A 23,938-nucleotide genomic window follows, 5' to 3' on the forward strand; every position below is an offset into this window, starting at 1 on the left:
AAAGAGAGCTATATAACTCATCTCCTACCTTAGACCACGAACTTATCAATTACCCATGCTGTGGACCACTTCTGGAGGTCCAAGACGCCGAATTCTATTAGAAGGGGACTATGTTGAAAAATAAATGTGCTAGGTTTTCTAGAATTGATTCCTACTACCTTAGGCCATGAACTTATCAATCACTCGTAGATTGTAAATTTAATTTAAAACGTAGCTCTGAACAATAGGATCCTAAAGCCTTGAATCACAGACCAGACAATGCTGGTTAAAATTTATTTAGATGTCTGTGGTGTGGGTGCCAATCGGGAGGTGTGAAATTTGTGTGTAGTTTCAAAGAAAGCATTGTGGATATATTGTAAATATGGAATTGTCCTTCAATGTTTATCACATAAAATATCAAGCCCACATTGGGCTAGCCAGACCTTTACTGCCCAACCCACTCCAAAATAGTCTCCATATGATGCCTGCTGTATCTTGCAATAAAGAGGCTGTTTCATATCTACCAGTACCTTTGCCTGGTGATTTTATTCATGCAATGACATTTGATGTCAGAAGCGGGATACCTTCTTGCTCCCTGTTGTGTGTCCAATGATTTTAGCAGACTAAGTGGGTGAGTATTTTTTAAATTAGCATTCACACTTGGATGTGTTTGGGTCAGTGGTATATGGGGATACAAGTATCACGACCACAGAGAGCTGAACTGGTAGATACAGAAGTAGTGTGCATGCGTGAATGAGTGTTTACGTAAGGCACAAAACTTCGTGTGTAATTTGGTGAGGCAGGGCCATCAGTTGCAAAGGGTGGTTATTGAACATTTGGGACTCTAGTGGTGGTGTGTGTACTAGTTCCGGGGGCTGCATTTTAGCATAAACATTTTGTGAGTGTATGTACGTGCCTTGGTGTAAAAGTTAGATTCAAGGGACTACAGCAGGTACCGTGAGCACAGGCGCACAGAAATGGCAGATCACGGAGCATACGCTCTGTGATTTCACCTCACTACAGGAAGGACGTGGAAACCATAGAAAGAGTGCAGAGGAGATTTACAAGGATGTTGCCTGGATTGGGGAGCATGCCTTATGAGAATAGGTTGAGTGCAACTCAGCCTTTTCTCCTTGAAGTTCCAGAGGATGAGAGGTGACCTGATAGAGGTGTATAAGATGATGAGAGGCATTGATCGTGTGGATAGTCAGAGGCTTTTCCCCAGGGCTGAAATGGCTGGCATGAGAGGGCACAGTCTTAAGGTGCTTGGAAGTAGGTGCAGAGGAGATGTCAGGGTTAAGTTTTTTACGCAGAGAGTGGTGAGTGTGTGGAATGGCCTGCAGGGGATGGTGGTGGAAGCGGATACAATAGGAACTTTTAAGAGACTCCTGGATAGGTACATGGAGCTTAGAAAAGTATAGGGCTATGGGTAACCCTAAGTAATTTCTAAGGTAAGGACATGTTCAGCACAGCTTTGTGGACTGAAGGGCCTGTATTGTGCTGTAGGTTTTCTGTGCTTCTATGTTAAGCATGTTCTGTTTAAATAGTACTCACCATTTATATTTTGCGTAGTGTGGCGATATCTACCCAGATACATCTGTCAGGATGGTGCCTATTGAGGTCAGGCAATATCATGTCGAGAACCCTGATGATCTGAGCCAGCCTGTGGCTCTGATTACACCCATTCATAAGCCTTTCACCCCCCCGGGGGAAATACAACATTTAAAATCAGAGTTGCCCTCACTTAAAGTCACATGTGAAAATTCAGAGTTCTGCTGCAAGCTTGAGGAAATGGTTGGAATTCACCATATGCACCCTAAAGATATACATTTGTTGGTAAAGGCGAAGTGCCCGAGGAATACGTGGGCAGCTACCGGGAATGCCAGCGATCGCTTTCTAAAGGGGAAGTGAGAGTAACTGGGGAACAGTAATGGCAGTGATTCAAAAAGCTGATGAGACGGTCACTGGTTATGCATAACGTAAATATCGAGTGTATGAGGAGTATTCAGGGTTGAATAATTCAGGGAGGGATGATCAAGTCTTCCTGAAAATGATGAAGGAAGACCTGAGCTTAGATTTAGGGATAACGGTGGGGTTGACCTACTCTGCAATAATCCTGCTGAAGGGTCTCAACCCGAAACATCGACTGTACTTTTTTTCATTTATGCTGCCAGACCTGCTGGGTTCCTCCAGCATCTTGTGTGTGTTGCTGGGATTTCCAGCATCTGCAGATTTTCTCTTGTCTACGATTGTTTCATAGGCCAGTGAGGCAGACCAGAGTAAGTACAAGAGAAATCGTAAGATGGTTATCGTGGATGCAGCTGCTGTGACATCACAGAGGATTTATCTTGTGTGTCGTTAACTGGGGCACGTAGCAAAGAACTGCTGAAAGAGATGTGGGAGGGTAGAGGAGTTGATATGCTACAGCTGTGGCCCATTGGGAAATGGTTGGAGACAGTGTCCAAAAGAGAGGAAAGAGAAACAGGAAAAGTCACAGCAGACACATAATCTCTCACCCCATTAACGTCCGGTCTGACAAGTCCGACTGTCGATCAGATCGTAGAGCTGGTGAAGACGGTTTCTAGATCAGAAGGAAATGTGGCTGCAGCCCCCACTAGGGATACACAGATGTACACAAGAACATCGTTAGGGCAAAATGTTAGTGGACACTGCGGCATCAGTATCAATAACTGACCCACCCTTGCCAACAACCGGACAGGTTGTTTATAAGACCATTAGTCCATAAGATATAGGAGCAGAATTAGGCCATTTGGCCCATCAAGTCTGCTCAGCCATTTCTTCATGGCTGATCCAATTTCCTCTCAGCCCCAATCTCCTGCCTTCTCCCCATATCCCTTCATGCCCTGACCTATCAAGAATCTATCATCCTCTGCCTTAAATATACATAAAGGCAAAGAATTCCACAGATCCGCCATTCTCTGGCTAAAGAAATTCACCCTAATCTCTGTTCTAAAAGGATGACCCTCTATTCTGTGGCTGTGCCCTCTGGTCTTAGGCTCTCCCACCATAGGAAACATCCTCTCCACATCCACTCTATTACCATTTGGTAGGTTTCAATGAGGTCACCCCTCAGTCTTCTGAATTCTGGTGAGTACAGGCCCAGAGGCATCAAACACTCTCCATATGACAAGCCATTCAATCCTGGATTTATTTTCGTGAATCTCCTTTGAACCCTCGTCAGTTTCAGCACGTCCTTTCTAAGACTAATGGCTTAAACCTGCTCACAATACTCCAAGTGAGGCCTCACCAGTGCTTTTTAAAGCCTCAGTTTACATCCTTGTTTTTATATTCTAGTCCTCTTGAAATGAATGCTAACATTGCATTTGCCTTCCTCACCACTGACTCAACCTGCAAATTAACTTTTAGGGAATCCTGCACAAGGACTCCCAAGTTCCTTTGCACCTCTGTTTTTTGTAGTTTTCTCTCCATTTAGAAAATAGAAAACTCTTTCATTTCTTCTACCAAAATGCATGACCATACTCTTCCTGACACTATATTCCATCTGCCATTTCTTGCCCATTGTCTTAATCTGTCTAAGTCCTTCTTAGCCTCTCTACCTCCTCAAAAGTACCTGCAAACTTTGCAACAAAGCCATCAATTTCATCATTCAAATCATTGACATATAAAAAGAATTGGTTCCAACACAGGCCCCTGTGGAACACCACTAGTCAGCAGCAGCCACAACTAGTCACGAGCAGCCACCACTAGTCCCTTTATTCCCACTCTTTTCCTCCTGCCAATCAGCCACTGCATTTCTATGCTAGAATCTTTCCTATAATACCATGGGCTCCTATCTTGTTAAGCAGCCCCACAAGTGGCACCTTGTCAAAGGCCTTCTGAAAGTCCGAATACACAACATCAAACAATTCTCCTTTGTCTATCCTACTTGTTATTTCTTCAGAGTTCCAGCAGATTTGTCAGGCAAGATTTTCCCTTAAGGAAACCATGCTGACTATGGCCTATTTTATCATGTGCCTCCAAGTACCCTGAGACCTCATCATTAATAATTGACTCCCAACCATGTTCCCAACCGCTGAGGTCAGACTAACTGGCCTATAGTTTCATTTCTTCTGCCTCCCTCCCTTCTTGAAGAGCAGAAAGACATTTGGAATTTTCCAGTCTCTGGAACCATTCCAGAATCTAGTGATTCTTGGAAGATCATTACCAATGCCTAACAATCTCTTCAGCCACCTCTTTCAGAATCCTGGGGTGTACACCATCTGGTCCAGTGATTTATCAACCTTCAGACCTTTCCGCTTCCCAAGAACCTTCTCTCAAGTTATGGTAACTTCATACACTGCATGACCCCCCGACACCTGGAACTTTCACCATACTGCCAGTGTCTTCCACAGTGAAGACTGATGCAAAATACTTATTCAGTTCATCTGCCATTTTCTTGTCCCCCATTATTACCTCTTCAGCATAGTTTTCCAGCAGTCTGTTATCCACTCTCCCCTCTCTGTTACACTTTATGTATCTGAATAATCTTTTGGTGTCCTCTTTAATAATAGCTTACTTTCATATTCCATCTTCACCTTAGTGACTTCTTACTTGCATTCTGTTGGTTTTTAAAAGCTTCCCAATCCTCTAACATTCCCATTAAATTTTGCTCAAATATATCCCCTCTCTTTGGCTTCAATGTTGGCTTTGACTTCTCTTGAAGCCAGGGTTGTGTCATCTTGCCTTTAGAATACTTCTTCCACTTTGGATTATATATCCTGTGCCTTCTGAATTACTTCCTGACATCCCAGCCACTGCTGCTCTGCCGTCATCCCTGCATCTTTTCAGTGATATCCCAACCTGCAGGTAAAGGATATGGGATTTGTATTCAGCAGTGTTTGTTTGGATTAGCAGGTATTATCCATGTTGAAACCTCATTCTGGGATGCATAATCTAGTCCAGCATTCCAGTGCCAGCACCATGTTAGGAAAGCCACCTACTGAAGGAGATCTTAAATCATGGAGCTGTCTACTTATTCTGTTAAATATAGACGGTATTAATAATGAATTGCCAATACTGTTGGAAGTTCATCCCACGTTCTGGCCAACATAAATTCCTGCTGCTGCTTTTTGAGGTGATTTATTGCATTAGATGTTGTTAAGTACAGTAATAAACTGCAACATAAACGTTAGTCTTGATAGATTTGTATAAAGTTTTGTAGAATGGACCTTGGAATTTAGGGCTGCTTCAATCAGAATAGGTATCACTGGCGTATGTCATGAAATTTGTTGTTTTGTGGCAGCAGAACATAAACTTTATTGTGTGTTTGAAGTAATGCAAAAGAAGAATAGCAAATTAGTGTTCATGGACCATTCAGAAATCTGATGGTGGAGGGGCAGAAGCTGTTCTTAAAATGCTTCAGGCTTCTGTATCTCCTGCCTGATAGTAGTAATGAGAAGAGAGCATGTCCTGAATCCAGCTCCAACCTGGTTTTCCCAATCTACCTGCAAATGGAAGCATTGTAACATTGTCCATTTGCAATGCGTTTTCTATCTCACGTTGTAATTTGTAGATCACATCCTTACATCCCCATACCCACTGGAGGTCTGAATACAGCTCCCAACAGTTCACAATGAATCAACACCTTCCTCTTTCTAATGATTTGATTTCATTTTTACCATCAGAGCAACATGCTCCCTCTGCATTCCTGCCTGTCCTTTTGATACAATGTGTATCATTGGACATTAAGCTCCCAGCTGTAATCTTCTTTCAGCAATTATTCCACAATATACCTGCCAATCTGCAACTGTGCTGCGAGTGCACCTACCTTATTCTATATACTGTGCACATTCAGATATAACGCCATCCGTCCTGTATTCACCTTTTTTTGATTTAACGTTGCAACTCATCCCAAATTTGACCTATCATATATTAGGTGGAAAAACAGTGAAGGCAGAAAGAAGCGTGTCACATTTACTCGAGATTGGTGGGGTGCAGCTTCCGGTGTATTTCTGGTTCTATCCAAATAATGAGGGTACTATCCTTGGACTTGACATCCCAAGAGAAGCAGGGGCCATTATAGGCTCATGGAATACCTCTGGAAGGGGAAGCAGAGGGATTTTTTATAGATGGATCTTGGAGGTATATAGATGGGTGAGCTGTAGTGAAGGAAACAGGTGAAAGATTACCTTCAGGAGCTCTGTCAGCTCAGGTGGCGGAACAGGTGACTCTCATAGAAGCACTGCGCTACAGTACAAGCAAATGAACAAGTACATGTACAGACAGCTGGTATGCCTTTGGGGTGATGCATGATTATCTGATGGCATGGGCATGATGTCGATTTGCAGCCTCAACAGGTGCAGGTATTTAGCACGGATCCAATACAACAATCCAATACTAATACAACAACCGCTGGAAGCAGTGAGTCTACCGCAGAAGTGGCAGTGATTGAAGTAAAGGCTCACCAGACAGGGGAGAGTAAGGAACAGAAGGGAAATGTGTGGGCAGACATAACTGTGAAGAAGGCAGCAGAGGAACAAGAGACAGTTGAAATTGCAAGTATGCAGGAAGAAATGACTGAAACCAGTTTAGTAAAATTATATGACGAGTTGAAGAGAAGGAGAAGTGGAGGAGAAAGGGAGCAGAGGAGGGACCAGATGAGAGCTGGACACATGGGGAGGAAGGAGTCGTGGTGGCCCCACCATATATTGGGCAGGTACTACTTAAGTTATATCGTGGCGTGATGCAGCAGGGAAGGCAGAGCATGATCACGATACTCTGGCAGGACTAGTAGTGGCCAGGGATGGAGGGGATATTGAGAAATTCTGCCACCATTGCGTCATTTGTGCCCACCATAACCCCGGTAGGGGTAGAAAGCTACAGTTGGCAAACCAGCTACAGCCAAAGGGACCCTGGGAAAAGATGGATTTCATGGGGCCCTTGCAAAAAAAAGGGGGAAAACTATCTAGTAATTATGGCCCAAGCTACCCAGTGTAAGAAGTTAAGAGGGTTTCCCAACAAGGGACTGCATGAATTCTGGTTCAGTAAATCCTCAAAAGGTGGGGAAACCCATTCCAGGTGGACTTGGATCAGAGAGCACATTTCACAGGGAAAATGATGAAGGAAATGTGTCAACAGTTAGGGGATCGACAACAGTTCCATGTAACCACCACCCTCAGAGTTCAGGAATGTTAGAAAGGATGACCTAAACAGTCAAGAGTGTCTTAGCCAAAGCTATAGCTGAGACAGGAAAGACATGGGTTAGAACATAGAAATCTACAGCACATTACAGGCCCTTCAGCCCACAATGTAATCTAATCTAGAAGCTGCCTAGAATTTCCCTACCGCATAGCCCTCTATTTTTCTAAGCTCCATGTACCTATCCAAGAGTCTCTTAAAAGACCCTACTGTATCCCCCCTCACCACATTTGCTAGCAGTGCGTCCACACACCCACCACTCTGTGTGAAAAACTTACCTCTGACATCCCCTTGTACCTACTTACAAGCACCTTAAAACTATGCCCCCTTGTGTTAGCTATTTCAGCCCTGGGGAAAAAGCCTCTGGCTAACCACACGATCAATACCTGTGAAAATTGGACGGCGTGGATCGTGCTGCCGCCTGTGTCAGAGAGGCGGTAGATGTATTACCAGAAATCCTGATGAGATTTTAAGCAATCCCAAACTGGGGGCCACAAGTTTCTAAATAGGCCGTTATAAATTCAGTTTTAATTATGCATTATTAAAATACATAATTTAAAAAAAGAAATAAATATAGAAAATATAATTTACTTGGAACTTGGAATGAAATGAATGGGAAAATATGCTAGATGATACAAATAAGGCAAAAAACAGCTTAGCCTGTGGCACGTAAACCATTATCTCTGCTCCTGCTTGACCAGGCACAAATCATCGTTCAAATCAAATGCACTCCAAGAGTCTTTTTCAACAACTTCGTGAGGAAAACGAACAAGATTTTGAACTGCTACTAATGGATACAGAGGTCCGATGGTTATCAAAAGGTAATTGTCTTTGTGATAAGTGTTGTAGCATTTCTAAGTGATATGCAGCTTGGGGAACAAACTGTCGCTGCAAAACGTCTGACATATTTTACCTGGCAGATATATTTGAAGAACTTAATTTATTAAACGAACAGTTACAAGGGAAAAACTGTACTCTGATATCATGCAGAGGCTATCGCTGCTTTCCTTGGAAAACAAACTTTTGAGCAGCAATATTGTATGTCGTGAGTTCATTGTAATTTCCTTCATTGGCCACTTTCAAAATAGAATGGCAAGATGATGATCTGATTGTATATCTTGATTATTTCCAACAACTGCACAGTTTTGGAATGTCAATTTAGAGACCTGCTGGAGATGCATGTTCCAGATCGTGTGATGGATCCATATGGGGGAATGTGAATGATATTGACAACACATTGCAGGAATGTCTTATTGAGCTGCAAGCTCAAGCAAAACTCAAAAACACCAAGCAAAATTTCTGGAAACTAGTGATATTCAAAATAACTTTCCACAGCTCTGAGAGAAAGCAAAGTTGTTTTGAATTGGATTTCCCACCTCTTATCTGGTTGAATGTGGGTTTAGTCCAACTTCTATCAAAAGCTCGTAACTGTCTTGATGTTGTGAAATGAGGTGATCTTCTGTTATCGTTAGCCTAGTTGCAACTCACTAGTTTGCATAAGTCACAAAGATCTCACTAAATACCCAAGGTAACAATATTAAGTCCTTTTTCATTGCTGGTTGGAAAAATATTATACACATTATGAATAAAGTATCCTACTCAGAGAATTAAAATAGTTTTATTTTTCATGTGCACCTGTAACATTTAACATCTATAACCTGCTTAAACATAAATATTGACTGTATTGTTAGAATAATTGTACAATTGACCAAAAAAAATTAGCAGCTAATGGAGAGCATGGAGGGTGAGGTCCACAGAGGTAAATGAAAGTCACAAGTGGGCCGCAAGCAGAAAGAGGTTGAGAACCTATGTTATCCATCATTAAATTTTTTGATCCACAAATAAAATTTTACTTGAAATTCAATTTCTTGTAACCATTTTCTATCTCCCTCCACTGTCCTAGTCTTTTCTTTCCAGAACTTTTCCCCCTGGCCTGAATCTGGCTGAGATGCTTTCCAGATTCCTACATTAGAATCTGGAGATCTGAATTTTAAAAAATTATTCATTTATGGGATGTGGTCATCATCAGCTAAGCCGGCATTTATTGCCCACCCCTAGTTGCCCTTGAGAAGTGGTGATGAGCTGCCTTCTTGAACCGCTGCAGTCCCTGAGGTGTAAGTACACCCACATTGCTGTTAGAGAGGGAATGGGGATGAATGTACAAGGGCAATCAAATAAAATTTGTAATCTTGACATGATCTTTTCCTCAAGAGTAAGGCCAGGATGGTGCAATATTTATCAAGGGACAGATTGGGAATCTAGCACATTTCATAAACAAGATTCTGCAGTCCCTGGAAAGCCAGATCAATACATACAAAATGGTGGAGGAACTAGCGGGTCAGGCAGCATATTTGGAAAAGAATAAACAGTTGACACTTCAGGCTGAGACATGTTTTACGATGGTTCAGTTGAAAAACATAAAGATTGGATATTTCCAATCTAAAAAAAATCAAATGCTGCATTTTGGAGGAGGGACTAATATCAATAGCAATATATCAATAGCAATCTGAATGACATAAGAAACAAAACACTGGAACATGTTTCATACTCTTCCAACTTTTTAATAAATATATACAAGTCATATCCAATGACTTCTGATTCATTCAATACAGGCAGATCATCTCTGTGTAAAAATGCTGAGGGGGAAGGAGGGGCCACTCTTAAAAATGTTCACTTTACAATAGGAAACTCAACTCAGCCATACCAAACACATCAACCTGGCACCCATAAAGATTGTGGTAAATGAGAACAGCACTATTTTCCTATTCGCTGCACCACCCAGTCCTGCTGGCAAAGAGGGCAGCGATTGTTCTGTTTCACCCACAGCGACATGCAGCAGTTATGGAAGGAGTGGTTACATTCTCCCCAAACCACTGTAAAATAAAAGAGAACATTTCACTTGTTAATGCCAAAAACTAGATTCCTTTCCAAACACAAATATATCTGTAGACTATATCCTATGAGTTAGAACACAAAATAATTGCTGAATAATTTTTGTAGGGTACACAGTGAGAAATAATAAATAACAAGAGAAAGTCTCTTAAAATACTGGTATAGCTTTTTGGATTGGGTGTTATGTAATTAACTGGAGGTGATTAGAGGGCTTATGGTAAAAGAATCCTTAGGAACCAGTGATCACAATATGATTGAGTTCCACTTGAAATTTGATAGGGAAAAAGTAAAAGTCTGACGTAGCAGTACAGTGGAGTAAGTGGTATGAGAGAGGAGTTGGCCAAAGTAAATTGGAAAGAGCTGCTGGCAGGGATGTCAGCAGAGCAGCAAAGGCATGTGTTTCTGGTGAAAATGAGGAAGGTGCAGGACATGTGTATTCCAAAATGAAGAAATACTCAAATGGCAAAATAGTGCAGCCGTGGCTAACAAGGAAAGTCAAAGCTATTGTAAAAGCAAAAGAGAAGGCATACAACAAAACAAAAATCAGTGGGAAGACAGAGAATTGGGAAGTTTTTAAAAACCTACAGGGAGCAACTAAAAGAATCATTAGAAGGGAAAAGATGAAATATGAAAGCAAGCTAGCAAATAGTGGATAGTAAAAGCTTTTTCAAATATGTTAAAAAAGAGACATGAGAGTGGATATAGGACCGTTAGAAAATGAGGTAGGAGAATTAATAACGGGGAACAAGGAGATGGCAAATAAACTAAATGAGTATTTTGCATCAGTCTTCACTGTGGAAGACACAAGCAGTACACCAGATGTTGTGTGAAGGAAGAGAAGTGGGTGCAGTTACTATTACAAGGGAGAAGGTACTCAAAAAGCTGTAAGACCTAAAAGTACATAAGTCACCCAGACCAGATGAACTGCATCCTAGGGTGCTGAAAGAGGTAGTGTTAAAGAGATTGTGGCAACATTAGAAATGATCTTCAAAAAATCACTGGGCTCTGGCATAGTCAGAGGAAGGAGGAAGGCAGCAGAAAGGGAATTATAGACCAGTTAGCCTGACCTCAGTGGCTGGGAAGATGTTAAGAGTCAATTGTTCAGGATGAGGTGAAGTACTTGGTGACACAGGACAAGATAGGACAAAGTCAGCATGGTTTCCTTAAGGGAAAACCCTGCCTGATGAACCTGTTAGAATTCTTTGAGGAGATTTCAAGTTCGGATAGATAAAGGGGATGCAGTGGATGTTGTATATTTGGACTTATACATGGCCTTTGACAAGGTGCCACATGAGGCTGCTTACCAAGTTAAGAGCCTGTGGTATTACATGAAAGTTACTAAGATGGTTAGAGCATTGACTGATTGGAAGAAGGTAGCGAGTGGGAATAAAAGGACCCCTTCACAGGGGTCGGTGTTGGGATCACTTCCTTTTATGCTGGATGTAAATGATTTAGATGATGAAATAGACGTTTTTGTTGCTAAGTTTGCAGATGATACGAAGATTGGTGGAGGGACAGTTAGTGTTGAGGAAATAGGTAGGATGCAAAAGGACTTAGACAGATTAGGAGAATGGGTAAGAAAGTGGCAAATCAAATATAATCTTGGAAAATGCATGGTCATGCACTTTGTTAGTAGAAATAAATGTGTGGACTATTTTTTAAATGGGGAGAAAATCCAAAAATCTGAGATGCAAAGGTACTTGGGAGTCTTTGTGCAGAACACCCTAAAGGTTAACTTGCAGGTTGAATCAGTGGTGAGGAAAACAAATGCAATGTTAGCATTCATTTCAAGGGGTCTAGAATACAAGAGCAGGGATGTGATGCTGTCTCACCTTGAGTATTGTGTACAGTTTTGGGCTCCTCATCTTAGAAGAGACATGCTGGCATTGGAGAGGGTCCAGAGGAGGTTCACAAGGATGATTCCAGGAATGAAAGGGTTATCATACAAGGAACGTTTGATGACTCTGGGTCTGTACTCACTAGATTTTAGAAGGATTGGGGGAGGGGTGGGATCTCATTGAAACCTTTCGAATGTTGAAAGGCCTAGACAGAGTAGAAGAGGAAAGGCTGTTTCCCATGGTGGGAGAGTCTAGGACAAGAGGACATAGCCTCAGGATAGAGGGGCATCCATTCAAAACAGGTGTGGAGAGATTTCTTTAGCTAGAGGGTGGTGAATTTGTGGAATTTTTTTGCCACGTACAGCTGTGGAAGCCAGGTCGTTGGGTGTATTTAAGGCAGAAATTGATGGGTTCTTGATTGAACATGGCATCAAAGGTTACAGGGAGAAGGCAGGGAAATGGGGTTGTGGAGGAGAAAAATAAAGGATCAGCCATGATTGAATGATGGAGCAGACTCGATGGGCCAGATGGCCTAATTCTGCTCCCTTGTCTTATGGTCTAATATAACAAGAACATATGGATCCCAAGGGTTCCCAACCTGGGGTCTACAGACCCCATTAATGGTAAGGCTCCATGGTATAATAAAAGGTTACGAACCCCTGATGCACCATCATATCTCATGGTTATTTTAGTTTAGTTTAATTTTCACTTGATCAGCTTGCATTAGTTTTGCCCATTTTAATTTTTCTTCAGATGTTATGACATGCTGGTTGTAATGGTTATTATAAAGAACTGTTCTTGTGCTCAACACACAAAGGGTTCTGGGTGGCACTGAGAAGTTTTCTCCAATGAATAAAATCCAGCACTACTAAAAAATGATCAACTAGATGTGTGAGTTGGTGTTGGTGCGAGACACACTCAGCATTATCTGAGATGCTGAGAGTTCCACAGGGAAGAGTTTTAGTGAGGAAGTGTAAGGCAGTCCTTTCCTCTGTTAGCCTGCAGGTCACCCTTGGGTAAAGTGTAACACCTGCTTAGACCCCCGATCAGGGTCACGTCTAGCCACGGGAGCAGGCGCTGATAGTCGTATAAGCAGCTGGTGCATATCACCAGCGCTGGTTATGGGACCACTGATTCCTTGAAGACAATCTCTGAAGAGTATTGATAATGGCTGGGGTCACGTGTCTTGTAAAGGGACTGCCCAGAAAAATGCAGTGGCAAACCACTTATGTACATCAATTTGCCCAGAGCAATCATGGCCAAAGACCATAGTCACCTATGCCATACAACAGGGCACGATGATGATGGTCACACCTATGATACAGGCTGAAAATAGCTGGATGACCACCAGGAAAGGAAAAGAGAGTAGACAGGTTGTGCAAGGTTCCCTTTGGCCATTCCTCTCAGAACTATTACAGTGTTTGAATACCATTGGGGTGGGAATGTCCATTCAGAAGCAGTAGTAGCCTGACCGTGGTTCTGAGGCTCAGCAGGGAAGGGTGCAGGTAGAAAAGAGTACAGTAATCAGGGATTTGATAGCTAGGGGGTACAGCACAGACAGGAGATTCTGGGGACTTCAGAATGATAAGTTGCATTGTTGGTGCCAGGGTTCCAGATGTCACAGAGTGGTGGCAGAACACTCTCAAGGGAAGGGTGAGCAATCAGAAGTCACTGTGCACACTGGCACAAACAATGTAGGTAGATGAAGGCAACAAGTCCTGCTGTGAATATAGGGAGCAGGACCTTGGGGTAGTAATCTCTCGATAACTTCCAGCGCCACATGCTGGTGAGGGGAAGAAAATAGGAGAATGTGGCTAATTAATGTGTGGCTGAGGAACTGGTATAAGGGATTCAGATATTTGGACCATTGCTATCTCTTTCAGGTATGAGGTGACCTGTACAAGAGGGGCAGGTTACACCTGAACTGAAGGGGGACCAATATGCTGGCAAGCAAATTTGCTAGTGCTACAAGTGTGGGCTTAATTTAGACTGGGAGTGGGGTGGGGTGGAGGGAAGGGTAGGATCCTAAGCTTCAGGTAGGCAAATGAGAGGCTGGGAAGAGATGCAGAAGTTAGTGACAGCAAAATAAATAGTCATAGCAGGCAGAAGAAAGGACAAGAACAAGGAGACTATTGGATTAAATTGTATTTACTTCAGTGCAAGAGATCTGCCAGGGAAAGTGGATAGTTACCTGACACTGGGATATTATAGCCATTATGGAAACATGGTTAAGAGAGGGACAGGGCTGGCAGGCAGCTTAATGTTCAGGGTACAGCTGTTTTATCTGGAATAGAGATGGAGGAAAGGGAGAGTGGGGTCACTTTTTAGATTCAAGGGAATGTCACACCAATTGTCAGAGATGAAAAATAAGGGTGCAGGCAGCTGCGATCAAGTGAATCCCAGGAGGAGTATAAGGGATGTAGAAGGAAATCAGGAAGGGAAAAGGGGGATGAGACAGCTTTAGCAGAGACGATTACAGAAAACCCTAAGAGATTTTTTAAGTATATTAAAGGGAAGTGAATAAATAGAGAGAGAATACAACTTCTCAAAGACCAAAGAGGACACTTTTGTGTAGAGCCACAGGAGGTGGATGAGGTCCTTAATGAATATTTCCCCTCTGTTTTTTTACCATGGAGAAACACATGAAAACTTTGGAAGTAGGAAAAGTAAATGGAAAGGTCTTGAGAATAGTCTACATTACCATAGAAAAGGTGCTGGAAGTGAAATATTTCCAAGTCCTGACAAGGTTTATCCAAGAATACTGTAGGAGGCTAGAGAAGAAATTGTAGGAGCCCTTGTATACACTGGAATTTAGAAGGATGAGAGGGGATCTGATTGAAGCATATGAGATTATTAAGGGATTGGACACGCTAGAAGCAGGAAACATGTTCCCGATGTTGGGGGGAGTCCAGAACCAGAGGCCACAGTTTAATAATAAGGGGTAGGCCATTTAGAATGGAGTTCAGGAAAAACTTTTTAACCCAGAGAGTTGTGGATTTATGGAATGCTCTGACTCAGAAGGCAATGGAGGCCAATTTTCTGGATGCTTTCAAGAGTTAGATGGAGTTATTAAAGATAGCAGAGTCAAGGGATATGGGGAGAAGGCAGGAATGGGGTACTGATTGTGGATGATCAGATTGAATGGTGGTGCAGGCTCAAAGGGCCGAATGGCCTACTCCTGCACCTACTGTCTATTGATGAGATATTTGAATCTTTGTTAACATGGGTGAAGTTCCCATAGATTGCAGGGTTGTGAATTTTGTGCCCCATTTAATAACAGCAGCAAAACCTGGTAAGTATTGACCAGTAAGTCTAAAATCTACGATAGGTAAATTACTGGAGAGGATTCTGAAAGAGAAGTTATATGTACATCTGCAGAGACAGGTAGACAGATAGTCAGCATGGCTCTGTGCATGGGAGGTCATGTCTAACAAATATGGTTTGAGTTTTTAAATGATGTGACCAGCAAGGTAGTTAGTAAGGACCTGCAGGGTCTTTAATGAGTTCCGTATGGTAGGGTGTTCCGCATTAGATTGCATGGAATCCAGGGAAAGATGGCTAAACATACACAAAATGCTGGAGGAACTCTGCAAGTCAGGCAGCATCTATGGAGGGGAATAAACAGCCAACGTTTCAGGCTGAGACCCTCAATGAGTCAGTAACGGTAGAAGGTTGTTTTCCCAGACTAGAAGCCCTTGACCAATGGTGTAGCTCAGGGGATGGTGTTGGGCACACTGTTGTCATTTATATTAGTAACTTAGATAAAAATGTGCAAGGCATGATAAGTTTGCAGATGACACTAAAATAGTTGGTATAGTGGACAATAAAAAAATTACAATGAGATCTTGGTCAGTTGAGTAAGTGGCCGAGGAATGATAAATGGAGTTTAATTTGGATAAGTATGAGATCTGCCCTTTGAGAAAGTCAAATCCAGGTAGAACTTTCACAGTGAACTGCAGGGCTCTAGGAAGAGCTGTGTAGAATAGAGGGACCTTTGAATACATGGTTCCCTGAAAATGGAGTCACATACAGGCAGGGTGGTAAAGAAGGTTTTTGGTATATTAGCTTTTAGAAGGCAAAGAGTATAAAAGTTGGGAGGTCACAGTGAGGTTTACAGGAAGAGCAGGTGAACCTGTACTTGGGAGTATTGTGTTCAGTTTTGGTCATCCTGTACTAAGAAAGACATTATGAAACTGAGAAGAGTGCACAAAAGATTTACAAGGATGCTACCAGAACTTGAGGAACTGAGCAAAAGGAAAGGTTGACTTTATTTTTTAGAGCATAGGATACTGGGAAGTGAACTTATAGAGGTGTCTGAAATAATGAAGGACATTGATAGGGTAAATGCACTCACAGTCTTTTCCCCAAGAACTAGAGGACATAGAGAAGGTGAAAGGGGAAAGATTTTAAAGGAACTTGAGGGACATCTACTTACACACATGGGTGGTACGCATATGGAATAAGCTACCAGAGGAAGTGATTGAGGCAGGATTCAATAACAACTTTTAAGATACAACTGGACAGGGACATGGTTTGGAAATGTTTAGAAGGCTATGGGCCATCTTTGGTCAGTATAGACCAGTTGGGCCAAAAGGCCTTTCTAAGGTCAATGACGCTACACTACAGGAAAGCAATGGAAGAACTTACCAACACAATCCTCTTGTTTGTTTTCAGCTTGACACCGGAGACAAGCATCTAAACAAAGAAACAAATAATTTCACAGCACAGTGGAAATTACATTTTTGTAGACAGTGACTACTGCTCAGTAAAGAACAGTAACCTGGATACCTTTCTTTGGTGTAAGAAATGTGAACCTTGGATGTGGTGGGGATGTTCTTTGATTTTCCTCAATGGGATTGGATGGAAAACTCTGAGGTCATTGTGAACGTGTCTTCAACGTGGTCACACCAAACTTCATTCTAAATATGGGCTGGTGGTGCGTGGGCACGAGAAAATTCAGTTTCAATGGAGCAGTATCTGCATTGGTACTAATGAAACAAGCTTTTTGGCAGTTTAGTAACACTGTTTTTGAAATGAGGTGAGCTGAAGTATTATTTTTAACCTGTTTTCCAGCTAACCCCTTTGGACATTTTGTCACTGATAGCCCCACGCTCACCTCTTCTGAAAGGAAATTTATAATATATCAGCTTTGTTTTTTCACAGTGAAGTATTTCACTGTTCGTGGTGAATTATCCCTGCTTGTCTTTTCTAGCTGGTATTATATTCCATAGACCATCCATTGGAATCTTTCTCCTTGGACAACTGTTCCCACCATCGAGGACATCAAGAGACGATGCCTCAATAGGGTGACATCCATTACTAAGGACCCTCACTAACTAGGACATGCTCTCTTTAAGTTACTACAATGGAGAGAATATCTCAACATGGCACCAGTCCATTTGCAACAATTCTTCTCCTCCCCTCCTTGGTGCCAGCAACTGTGTCTATAGTCTTCTTTCTTAACTCCCTGGGTAAGGCATTTTACCACTGGTGGCCTTTTGGTTACTCAACTGCCTCCATCCCTTTGTGAGTTGGCACTACTGCCTTGTAGAACAGTACCGCACAGTACAATACAGGTGTTTTGGCCCGTGGTGTTGTGCCGACCTTCTAACCTACTCTAAGATCAATCCGATCATTCCTTGCTAGACAACCCTCCATTTTTCCACCGTCCATGTGCACCTATCACACACCTGGCCCTGACACACCTAGAAAACAAGGACACTTACATCAGAAAGCTGTTTCTGGTTTTCAGTTTGGCATTCAACAGTACTGTCCCACAGACGATGGTGAACAAATTCCTAATCCTCAGTCTAAAAAGACCCCTGTGCAACTGGGTGTTAGACTTTCTAACCAACAGACCTCAGATGGTTAGGATGTCAACTGTTCCTCCCTCCCTATCATCCTCAACACAGGTGCCCCTCTCAGGGCTGTGCACTGAGCCAAATGCTGTACATTGTACTCCCAACTACATGGCCAAACAGTTGAATAGTCACAGTGTTATGTTCACTGATGACAGGACAATGGTGGGGCTCAGTGACGAGACAGTCTAGAGAGGATGTGGAAGAGCTCGTGGCCTGATGCCAGACAAGTAATCTTTTCCTTAATGTCAACATCGACTTCAAGGGAACTCACACCCCTCTTTACATCGACAGCACAACAGTGGAAACTGTTTCAAACTCCTGGGTGTGTACATCTGAAGAACCTCTCATGGTCCCAGAACAGATCCTACACAATCAGAAAATGCCCCACCAATGCCCCTACTTTCTGAGGAGGCTGAAAAGAGCTGTGTTACACAGGGGCGACGATGGAGAACCCAAGTGCACGACACTGGCACGTCGACTCAGTTGGGGAGGCTGGCGTAGACCTGAACGTAGAGCAACAAACCAGAGGGATCTTGACAAGGAGACGGGATTCACAGGGACTCTCTAGAAACTAGAATGGAACTTAGAACTAATGGTTCTAATTGGAACAGGGAACGAAGTATCACAAGAGAATTGACCATCAAACTGGCAACCTGTGATAGAGTCATCCTCGTATTTATTTCCCAGTCACTGATGAAAGCCAGGTGTACGATTATTGGGTAACTAGCAGCAATTGACTGAAATTGGGGCATGATCCAATTATTTTGTTTTCCTTTACACTTGTATCCTGGAAATGACAACAAACCATCTTGAATCTGGAAGAGACTCTTAAATGTTCCAGTGGTCACTTTATTCAGTACACCTGTATACCTGCTCACTAATGTAAATATCTAATCAGCCAATCATATGGCAGCAACTTAATGTATAAAAGCACGCGGACATGGTCACAAGGTTCAGACCAAAGATCAGAATGGGGACAAAATGTGGTCTACATGACTTTGACTTTGTTAGTGCCTGATGGGTTGGCTGTGTATCTCAGCAACTGCTGACGTCCTGGGATTTTCATGCACACAGTATCTCAAGTTTACCGAGATTGGTGCAAATAACAAAACAAAATCCAGTAAGCGGCAGTCTTGTGGGCAAAAATGCCTTGTTAATGAGAGAGGTCAGAGAAGAATGGCCAGACTGGTTCAAGCTGACAGGAATGCGACAGTAATTCCAATAATCACGTGTGACAACATGGTGCACAGAAGAACATCCCTGAACATAGGTCGAACCTGGAAGTGAGTGGGTTACACAGCAGGTGATGACAAATACACAGAAATACACTCAGTGGCTGCTATATTAGGTACAGGAGGTACCCAATAAAACCGAGTGTATTTGCCTCCACTACCACACATCCACCACTCTCTGTGTAAGAAACCTTCTGACATCCCCCTATAGTTTCCACAATCACATAACTCTGCCCCAGTGACTGGGTTTTAATCCTCACCTCAGCTGCTGTCTGTGCAGACTTTACACGTTCTCCCTGTGATGCACAGGGTCTCCTTGCAGATTGGAAAGTTAACTGGCCAGTGAAAATTGCCCCTTGTGTGTAGGTGGTTGGTAGAATCCAGGAGTCCATGGAAATGGTGGGGGGGAGAATTAAAATGGGACTGGTATAAATGGGTGTGATGCTCAGTGCAGATCTGCTGGGGCAAAGTGCCTGTTTCCATGTTGAATCACTCTATTCTATAATGCTGCTTCTAGGATTTCTAAAGTCATTATACTTGTTCCCCCATCCCACTACAAAGGACAAACGAGAAAACCTGCAGACGCTGGAAATCCAAGTAACACACACAAGATGCTGGAGGAACTTCCACTACAAAGGATGCCTCTCTAACCATGTGCCTCCCTCACTCAGCCTGAAAACATATTTGAAGAGGAATGACAGGGGCATTCCACAGTGGGTGACATGGAGACACAAGAGATCGCAGATGCTGGAATGTGGAGAAATACCAAACCACTGGAGCAACTCAGTGAGCCAGGCTGCATCTGTTGAGGGAAATAAACAGTTGATTCCACCTACCCCTGCTGAGTTTCTCCTGCAGTTGGTGTTTTTTTAAACTGCGGAAATTAATTACCTGTTAGCTATTTTTAAAAAAAAGCCATGACTGATTAAAGCTCAACCATTTGAACTCAGAGCACCTTTAATGTAATATTATATTACAGAATCAGATTCAGGTTTATTATCACTGTCTTATACAGTGTGAGATTTGCTGTGTTGTGGCAGCAATATAATGGAAAAACATACAATTATTATAAATAACACAATAAATAAATAGAAAAAAAGGAATAATGAGATAACGTTCAGAAACCTGAAGGTGGAGGGGAAGGAACTGTTTCTGAATCATTTAATGTGAATCTGCAGCTCCTCCCTAATGGTAGCAACGAGAAGGGGGCATGTTCTGGATGGTGATGGTCCTCAGGGATGGATGCTACTTTCTTGAGGCACTGCCTTTTGTAAATGTCCTCAATGGAGGGTTATGCCTGTGATGGAGCTGGCTGAGTCTAAACCCGTCTGCAGTCTGTGCATTGGAACCTCCACACCAGACAGAATGTTCTCCAATGTACATTGACAGAAATTTGAAACTGTCTTTGGTGACATTACAAATCTCCTCAAACTCTGAAAGAAATAGAGCTGTTAGCGTGCCCTCATCCTGACTGCATCAATGTGTTGGGCACAGGATAGATCCTCTGAGATGTTAACTCCCAGGAACTTGAAGCTTCTCACCCTTTTCCACTAGTGACCCCTCAATGATCTTCCCCTTCTAGGAGTCCACAATCAATTCCTCGGTCTTGCTGACGTTGAGCAACCTCTTGGCATTTTTGCAACATCACTCAACCAGCTGATCTGTCTCACTCCACTGCACCTCCTCGTTGCCATCAGAGATTTTACCAACAATGGCGGTGTCATCTGTGAATTTATAGAGGACATTTGAGCTGTAATTAACCACACAGTCATCAGTAAAGGGAGAGTAGAACAGTGGGTTAAGCACACATCTCTGTTGATTGTCAGTGAACAGGAGATGTTATGACTGATATGCACTGATCCTGATGAGGAAGTCAAGCATCCAGTTGCAGAGGAAGGAACAGAGGCCCAGTTTTTAAAGCTTGGTGAAGCATCCTTTGAACACTGAGCTGTTAAGTATGTCTGCTGTTGTTTTTGTTCTAAAGACAAGAGAAGTGCCAGTGAGATTGTATCCGCTACAGAGCTGTTGTGGTGGGAGGTGAAATGCAGCAGGACCGGGTCCTTGCTTACGAAGAGTTAATTCTAGCCATAGCCAACTTCGCAAAGCACTTCGTCATGGTAAATCTGAGTGCTAACAGTCACTGAGGCAGCTCACCCTGCTGTTCTTGGGCACCAGCACAACAGCTGCCCTTCTCAACTAGGTGGGAACGTGTGACTGCAGGGGTGGGAGAGCTAAAGCACATTGATGAGCACAGGTTTTTAGCAGCTGGACAGGTACACAGTAAGGACCTAATGCCTTGTGAGGGTTCATCCTCTTTTGACAGAGGTTCTGATATCAGCCCGCAAAACAGATATAAAAAGGCAGCCAGATGCTGTGGGGATTCACCCAGGATATGTTATTTTCCATTTGAAAGTGTGAATAAATGGAATTCACATGAACACGTAAAACCAGGGGTTTCCAATCTCTTTTTAAAAAATGCCGTGGACTCATACCGTTAACCGAGGGGTCAGTGGACCCCAGGTTATGAACCCTTGACCTAGGCCAGAGAAGCAGAAGCCTGAGCATCTCAAAGCAGACGTTATAACTGTTGTCATTGAGGAAAACGGCACAGCTTTCTCGCTAGATAGCCAAATGCTGTCATCAATGGTGGAGCAGTTATAACTGATTCTCTATCTATCTATCTATCTATCTATCTATTTATCTATCCATTTATTTATTTATTTATCTAATTATTTATTTATTTATTTATCTATTTATCTATCTATCTATCTATTTACTTACTTACTTACATTTTGTACTGAGGGTACTGAGAGCAAGTCCAACATTTCTTTAAGATTCCACCAGTCAGCAATGATTCCTCCTCTGGCAGTGAGTTCCAGATAGCTACAACTAACTTCTCCTTCAAATCCCATTTAAAACTCCTTCCTCTCACCTTAATCCTACATCTTCCTATTCTTGATGCCCCTACCATCAGGAAAAAATTTCACCTACCTTATCACACACAGAATGCTGGAGGAACCCAGTAGGTCAGGCGAGAAATAAACAGTTGGCATTTCAGGCCGAGACCCTTCATCGGGACTGATGAATTACTCTGGATTTTCAGCATCTGTAGGAATCTCTTGTGTTTGTTATTTACCCACTCCAGGCCTCTTAAAACTTCATAGACCTCAAATGGATCATTCTACAGCCCCTTCACTCTTTCTGCCTATCTCTTCTGATAAAGGCTTTGTGACATGGAAAGCTAATCGATGAAGGGTTTTGGCATGAAACATTGACTGTTTACTCTTTTCCATAGGTGCTGCCTGGCCTGCTGAGTTCCTCCAGCATTTTCTGTGGATTACTAAGCTAATTGATTCTCTTTGTACAGGTGCTGACTGAACTGCCGAGTGTTTCCAGTGGTTTCTAACTTAATTTCAGATCCTAGCACCTGATATTCATGAAGCACATCCGATATTCAGGGCTGACATGACAAATCTACAGCTCAAACACCCAATTTCCACCCGAATGGAACGTCAACGTTAACCCTTTCCTTGACGTGAGCACAAGTAACTCCATTCCACAACCAACTATCCCATTTAGCTGTCATTGAGTGACAAGACGTCAATATCCCGGAGCATTACACGAGGTGCCCCGTTTGCTCTGCCACGGACCAGGATCCAAATGTTACAGTGTGAATCCTGAAATGAATGTGAACGTCTTCACCTTGACTCAGGCGTGTTTGTGGAGCATCATATATGTAAACTAGCAATAACTTTTCTAAAATTACGTAAGTACACCTGAAAAATCTTTCTCCCACGTCTACAAACCATCCAAGAATGTTCTATGAGGGTCACAGAAATCATCTTTGTACTGTGGGGGCGATTCTGTGGAGAGATTTTTTCAAGGGTCTCTGATTTCTGACATCACTCTGAAACCTTTTCACAAGAAACAAAGAACCACCTATTCTCGCCCACTAGCACAATCGCCATCCCACCCACTCATATCCAGTCCTGTGCTCCCCTCATCCACCCAACTCACCCCTGAACGCCGTCCTCCCGCATCCCAGCTCTTTGCCCGCTCCGCCACGCTGTAAACGTGCGCTTTAGTCCGGCCCGCACCGGCACTCACAACCCCCCGGCCTCCGCGGCTCTTCGCTCCCCTCACCGGCCGTCCCTGCTACTCGAGCCCCCAGGCTGCAAAAGGCCCCGGCGGCGGCGGCTCCTTACCCATCACCTGCACCCTGCAGATGGCGCAGGTATCGCACTCCACGTCCCAACTCCACATGGCCACGGCGTTCCACTTCTTAAGCGTGAACATCTTGTCTCCGGACTTGCCCCCCGATCCGACCACATTGTGAACAGAAGCAAGATCTTCCACCTCCTCGTCCGCCATTAGCGCAGGAGAGAGCGGCTATGGCCGCCAGGGGCGCAGCAAGGCTGCGATTCCTATCTGCGGCCACCAGGGGGCAGAATAACGCGGAATACCGGGCACAGTCGAGGGTCCATACTAGGTAGCGCAGCGACAACGAAGTAACAACTTGCGGCCACGAGGGGGCGCAGCGACGCTGAAACACCACACTGTGACCAGCAGGGGGCGCAAAGATGTAATTTTCCTCTCTCTTTGCCTCCATCTGTCACTCACCTGCTTCTGCCTCCCAACTCGAGTCCCGCTCATCTGCAACCTAACCATTATCTTGCACACCTCCTCAGTACATCCATCACCCCAGATCCTTTCTCAGTACTCCCCTTCCTCCCTTTATACTGGCCGTCTCTTCTTGCCCTTCTCAGTAGTAGAGGCAGGGTTTCAACAATATTAGATGGTCCTTCAGGATGCAGAAGGACGATTGGGAACTGAGGTCACTGAGGATCTCACGTGGTCTGTACATACCGGCTGTGTGGTGTAAAAAACACAACAGCACCTCTTTCACCTCAGACAGCTGAAGAAGTTCGGCATGAGCCTCCAAATTTCTACAGGGGCACAATTGAGAGCATCCTGACTG

The 23,938-nt window shown here is 43.3% G+C and overlaps 1 protein-coding gene across 1 annotated transcript; it reads right to left on the reverse strand.

Annotated features, from left to right (window-relative positions):
• Positions 1–8,739: 8,739 nt before the first annotated feature.
• On the reverse strand, positions 8,740–23,369 carry rnf7 (ring finger protein 7). Its single transcript, XM_059993936.1, has 3 exons — positions 23,166–23,369; positions 16,515–16,562; positions 8,740–10,010 (listed from the first exon to the last, which is right to left on the reverse strand). The coding sequence occupies exons 1-3, from the start codon at positions 23,329–23,331 to the stop codon at positions 9,892–9,894; spliced, it is 333 nt and encodes a 110-aa protein (XP_059849919.1). The 5' UTR covers positions 23,332–23,369; the 3' UTR covers positions 8,740–9,891.
• Between the last annotated feature and the right edge of the window lie 569 nt (positions 23,370–23,938).

Source organism: Hypanus sabinus, chromosome 2 (genome assembly GCF_030144855.1).
Source record: "Hypanus sabinus isolate sHypSab1 chromosome 2, sHypSab1.hap1, whole genome shotgun sequence".
Lineage (NCBI taxonomy): Eukaryota > Metazoa > Chordata > Chondrichthyes > Myliobatiformes > Dasyatidae > Hypanus > Hypanus sabinus.